Here is a 6,195-nt window from a genome sequence, read left to right on the forward strand (position 1 = left end):
CTGCGTGTGTGTATGTGGACACACGTGTTGTGCCTCTCTCCAGCTCATGTCTGAGGCAGGCCCATCCTACACCTCCCTCTGTTCCAGTTTCCCCCTGGTTTTTATTGTATCTTCTAAAAAAAATAAAGTTGAAATGTGTCGAGTGAGAAAAACTTGTTCCATTTTTCTGAAGGAGGAAAAGAAGGGTCAGGAGAGAAGGGTCAGAAAAGAAGGATCAAGTTCTCTGTACCCCAGGCCTGACCACCCCGCCTCCTACCTCAGCCTTGCCCTATAGGAGCTTGAGGTCCCTCAAATCGAGAGAACAGGTATGAGAGAGCAAGGGATGGAGGGATCGGTGGCCCTACAGCCTGTTCCCTCTCCTAAACAAGGTTCCGCCTCACACCCAGAGGACCCCATCACACCCCAGTGGGCTTAACCTAATTCTTGGTACAGGGAGGAGGCAGGAGCTATCTTTCTCTGCCAAAGAAGCATTCATCCACTTATTCATTCATACATTCAGCCACTAATTTAACAAAAATTTGGATTCTGTAGACAAAACATTCTAATTGGAGATGAGATACATGCAAGAGATTAATATTATAAAGCAAGTTACAAAGTGTCCTTTTTATTTGTTTTTTCCAGACAGGGTTTCTCTGTGTAGCCCTGACTATCCTGGAACTCACTCTGTAGATCAGACTAGCCTCAAATTCACAGAGATCTTCCCGCCTCTGCCTCCTGAATGTGGACTAAAAGTGTGGACTACCACTGTCCTGCACAGTGTCTCAATAATAATAAAAAACTGGCCGACTGGAGAGATGGCTCAGTGGTTAAGGGCACTGACTGCTCTTCCAGAGGCTCCGAGTTCAATTCCCAGCAACCACATGGTAGCTCACCACCATCTGTACTGGATTCTGACATCCCCTTCTGCAACGCAGGTGTACATGCAGATAGAGCACTCACACATTAAATAAATAAATAAATAAATAAATAAATAAATCTTTAAAAGAAAAATCTGGCATTTATTGGAAGATTATTTTATTGTTGGCCCTATGCTAAGCTCATTAACCCATCACCCCACTTAGTGCCAACCAGGAGCCCTATAAAGCAGACTAACATGTATAGATAGGGAAGCCAAGGCTGAGAAGAATGTCTCAGAGTTCCTTTGTTTGTGCTGGGATTCAAACCCAGGGCTTTGGGCTCTTCAGGCAAGCACCCTACCTTGAAGCTAAATCCCCAGCCTGGAATTCAACATTTTCTTTTACAAAGTGGTGGTGGTGTATGCCTTCACTCCCAGCACTCTGAAGGCAAGAGTGAGTTCAGGGCCAGCCTGGTCTACATAGTGATTTCTAAGATAGCCAAGAGCACACAATGAGACACAATGAGAGTACGTGTGTGTGTGTGTGTGTGTGTGTGTGTGTGTGTGTGTGTGTCCCCAAAACACCTCTCAGCCAAGGGGTTGGAGGAGACAGAGTCAGGAAAGCCCTTGAAATTGTACCCCAAACTGGAGGTGTCCCGGCAAGCCAACCCCTAACCCAGTAATGACCATGGTTTAACTTTTGCCTCTGCCAACATCCATCCTCCATGTCAGGCTACGTGACGTAGGTAGATGGGGGTCCAACCTCCCATTTGCGGAGCCTCTGAAGGCCTTCTTGCTCTTGGTGACCACCAAGGCGATGGGTTGGTGAAGGGTCCCTGGGGTCCCAGCTTCTCCTCCTCTTGGGTACCTGGTTATATCCATGTTCCTGCACAGGCCTCCAAGCTTCTTACGGCCTTTCTCAAGGCCTCCAAGCTGGCATGTGTCTCTGTGTTCAGTCTGAACATCAAATTCTTGTCTTATCAGCCCAAGCCTCCCTGGAGAAGGCTTATCCAAGTACAACCAGAGAACATCCACTTGGGCTGAGGGATTCAGAGTCGGTGCACTCTTCCTTTGCCTCCTGCGGTCCTGTGCCTGCCTGTGGCTGGTTTCTGAACCTGGGAGCCAAGGTTGGGTGTGCACAGGAGGCCATGAGACAGACAAGAAAGTTGGGCCTGAAGACAGCACCTGCCTGAGTCCAGTATGGGCAAGGGTCTCTACACCTGGCTACAAGTGCTTGTCTCACACACAGGTTATCTCTGAATAGGGATGTATTTTCATTTTCTGCACCACAGAGTGAGCAAAGGGTAGGAAGGTGGGTGTGTCAAAAGCTCCTCCCTTTAACCTGTCCCATTTACATTTTGTCTGGCTGGATAGGAACTTTGAGAGGGGGAACACTATGTAAAATAAGGCATCCATTTCCTACCTCCCTCAGCAAGACACCCATCTAGCCCCCTTCCCCTCTGGCCTCTCCTGTGACTGCTAGGGTCAGCTTCTGTGGTTTTTGTATTTTCTGCAGAGATGGAGAATGTTAGATCCCATCTGGGAACTCTAAGCAGTCTGCAACCAGTCCTTCCCTTCCTTCCAGCCAATCAAATCAGAAGACCAAGAGAGAGGCCCTGGTTGATGACCTACCTGGCAAGGACCAGGCATAGTAAGGCCTCAGGAGGAAGAGGAGGAGGAGGAGGGGGAGGAGGAGGAGGAGGAGGAGGAGGAGGAGGAGGGACAGGAGGAGGAGGAGGAGGAGGAGGAGGAGAAAGAGGAGGGCTTTTGGGCTAGGAATCCAGATATGTGCCTACCTTAACCCAGATAGGAGACATATAGCTCATCTCCAAATCCCTCCCCACCCACCCCACCCCACCATACATTTGCCCTTGACACTCAAGGAAACATCTCCTATGTGATGACTCCACAGATAGACACACATGTCCCCACAGACACACCACACACACACACACACACACACACACACACACACACGCCCATGCAGAGGCACAGACACCCAGGCAGGCAAATCTTTCCCTTTCTCTGTCTTTCCCTTGGTTTGAATTTTGTTCAGCCACATATGTTGTGTATGCGTGAGGGTGGGTGGGGGAGGGGCAGACAGGGATGAGGAATGGCATGGTGCCAGCATCTACCTATGGGGCTTGGACCAGGGATGCCCCCCCACACCCACCCTGGAAGGAGGCCTCAGCTGTCCCTTTGTGGTGGAGGGGACTCTCTTGGGGAGTGGCGGTAAGCACTGAGGTCCCTTCTCCACACCCCAGGGTCTGGTCCTGACCCACCTTAGGGACCTGGAGACAGGGAAATGGGCAGATCAAGACCCTGGAGAGAGCCCTGAATTGGCCCAACACCACAAACCGCCAATTCCCAGACTTGCCACCCCATTGTTCCCATGTGGGGGGCTCTATCTCTGAGGGGGGCAAATCCTCCCACCTCCCTCTCAATCTCTGCTTTGCCTGTGTTGGGCGGGGAGGGGAGGGCGGCAGAGATATTTATTTATTTCCTTTATTTATTTAATTTTTTTTTTTTTTTTTTGGAGTAGAGAGTGACAGATGGCGGCGGGTCCCGGGGGAGCCGGCTCTCCCCCAATGCAGACGCATGCCAATCACCGTCTCTCATGTGATAGCTGCTGCCCGTGACGTGCCAAGCCCATATGGCCTGGCATAGAGGCTGGTACCCCGCCTGGTAGAGATGCCACACTCGCTCCGCGGCTCGCATGGCGCTCTGAAGACGCCGGCGCCCGCCGCCTTGAGGAACCGCTGCCCCCGCTCCCTGAAGATGGGGGAACAATGAAATAAGCGAGAAGATTCCTCTTCTCCCCCCCTCTCTCTCTTGCCCCCTCCCCCTCCCCTCCCCTCTCCCCTTGACTCCTCTCTGAGGTAAGTTGTCCGAGAGGGAGCTAGATCTGACCATGGGGGTGGGGGCGCTGCTTCGGACATGGAAGTCCCCCAGTTCTCCTATTCTTGGGGCCCTACCCCCTTACGGGGTGGGCAGCGGGGGTGCCCTGGGTTCTCGCTCCCACTGGGGCCGCAGCTTAAGGGGCTGAAGATGGAGATGGTATGCGTAGGATGGGCTGGGGAGGGGGGTCATGAGGCGCGTGAAGAAGCGAAGATGGGGGACCCCCCCATGACTGTCCCGAAGGAACCTGCGACCTTTCCCCACCACCAAAAAAGATAAGCAAACAAATAAATTTGGATTTCCCCCCCCCCCCCATGGATCTCAAAATACAACGAGATCTGTAGAGACATGTGGGAGGGAGGGAGTTTGAAGAGGGGAAGAGGGTCCCTGACCGCAAGGGAGACGAACAGGGTTCGCTTTTGGGTCTCCTCCCCACGCCCGGCTTCTTCCGTCCCCGCCACCCGGAGCCGGCTCCGGGAGACCCGGACGCAGCAGCTAGAGGAGCCGGTGCTCCTCCGGCGTCTGGAATTGGGGCTGCGGGGGTGGGGGGCCGGGCCGGGGGCGGCGCGCGGCCAACTTGCAAATTGGATTAGGGAGCGTGGGGGTGAGAGGCACCGGAGGGCTTGGGGAGCCAGGCCGAGGGGCCGGGACTGTGGAGAGGAGGAACCGGGCAGCTGTCCCCACAGCGGCCGCTCAGCTTCTCTCCATCGCCGGGAGAGAGCTGGCTTTCGGGCGAGAGCACCGCCTCCCGGGAAGAGGGACCTGGTCCCTTAACCCCTCCCCACCACCAGGCCACGCTCTTTGGGACCCCGACACCGGCCGGGAGCGGCTTCCTTCCCGGCCAGGGGCAGAGCGGGGAGCCCGGCTCCGGAGCGAGAGCCTGGGCCGCGGTCCCCCACTGGCAGCCGGGCAGGGCTGTGCCGGCTCTGGGGGCGGGGCAGCGGGGCGTAGTGGGCATCAGGGGCCCCTGAGCTGGAGCGCGCACCGAGACTTGGGGGGTGGAGGAGGGTTGGGGGGGCCGTGGTGACCCCGGCGCGCCCCTCACTCTGTGCTGTCTGTCTCCCCGCCCCCCGGGGCGCCCTCAGGCACCATGCTGACCCGCCTGTTCAGCGAGCCCGGCCTCCTCTCGGACGTGCCCAAGTTCGCTAGCTGGGGCGACGGCGACGACGACGAACCGAGGAGCGACAAGGGCGACGCGCCGCCGCAGCCTCCTCCTGCTCCCGGGTCGGGGGCTCCAGGACCCGCCCGGGCTGCCAAGCCAGTGTCTCTTCGTGGAGGAGAAGAGGTTCCCGAACCCACGTTGGCTGAGGTCAAGGAGGAAGGAGAGCTGGGCGGCGAGGAGGAGGAGGAAGAGGAGGAGGAGGAAGGACTGGACGAGGCGGAAGGCGAGCGGCCCAAGAAACGCGGGCCGAAGAAACGCAAGATGACCAAGGCGCGCCTGGAGCGCTCCAAAGCTGCGGCGACAGAAGGCCAACGCGCGGGAGCGCAACCGTATGCACGACCTGAACGCGGGCGCTGGACAACCTGCGTAAGGTGGTGCCCTGCTACTCCAAGACGCAGAAGCTGTCCAAGGATCGAGACGCTGCGCCTGGCCCAAGAACTACATCTGGGCTCTCTCGGAGATCTTGCGCTCCGGGAAGCGGCCCGATCTGGTGTCCTACGTGCAGACTCTGTGCAAGGGGCTGTCGCAGCCCACCACGAATCTGGTGGCCGGCTGCCTGCAGCTCAACTCTCGTAACTTCCTCACGGAGCAGGGCGCGGACGGCGCCGGCCGCTTTCACGGCTCGGGTGGCCCGTTCGCCATGCATCCGTACCCGTACCCGTGCTCGCGCCTGGCAGGCGCACAGTGCCAGGCGGCTGGCGGCCTGGGCGGTGGCGCGGCGCACGCCCTGCGGACCCACGGCTACTGCGCCGCCTACGAGACGCTGTACGCGGCGGCGGGTGGCGGCGGCGCCAGCCCGGACTACAACAGCTCCGAGTACGAGGGTCCGCTCAGCCCCCCGCTCTGTCTCAACGGCAACTTCTCGCTCAAGCAGGACTCATCCCCCGATCACGAGAAGAGCTACCACTACTCTATGCACTACTCGGCGCTGCCGGGCTCGCGGCCCGCGGGCCACGGGCTGGTCTTCGGCTCGTCGGCCGTGCGCGGGGGCGTCCACTCCGAGAATCTCTTGTCTTACGATATGCACCTTCACCACGATCGGGGCCCCATGTACGAGGAGCTCAACGCGTTTTTCCATAACTGAGACCTCGCGCCGACCCCTTTCTTTTTCTTTGCCTTTGTCGGCCCCCTTAGCCCCAGCCCTACGAGCTCAGGGGCTCCCACCGACTCCAGCGCCGGGCGCGCGGGGCGCGGGCCGCCGGTTCTGCAGCTCTCCAGAGCAGCGTGGTTTCTTACCTGTGGGTGGCCCGTCCCAGGGGCCTCGCTAGCCTCTGGGGACTCGCCTTCTCTCTCTCTCTCT

General features: G+C 57.8%; 1 protein-coding gene across 1 annotated transcript; it reads left to right on the forward strand.

Annotated features, from left to right (window-relative positions):
• Nucleotides 1-4,823: 4,823 nt before the first annotated feature.
• On the forward strand, nt 4,824-5,979 carry Neurod2 (neuronal differentiation 2). Its single transcript, XM_052196901.1, is given in 5 exon segments — nt 4,824-5,183; nt 5,185-5,244; nt 5,246-5,305; nt 5,307-5,327; nt 5,329-5,979. Coding segments are annotated over 5 exon segments (1,152 nt in total).
• Nucleotides 5,980-6,195: the final 216 nt, after the last annotated feature.

Source organism: Apodemus sylvaticus, chromosome 10, assembly GCF_947179515.1.
Source record: "Apodemus sylvaticus chromosome 10, mApoSyl1.1, whole genome shotgun sequence".
Classification (NCBI taxonomy): Eukaryota; Metazoa; Chordata; class Mammalia; order Rodentia; family Muridae; genus Apodemus; species Apodemus sylvaticus.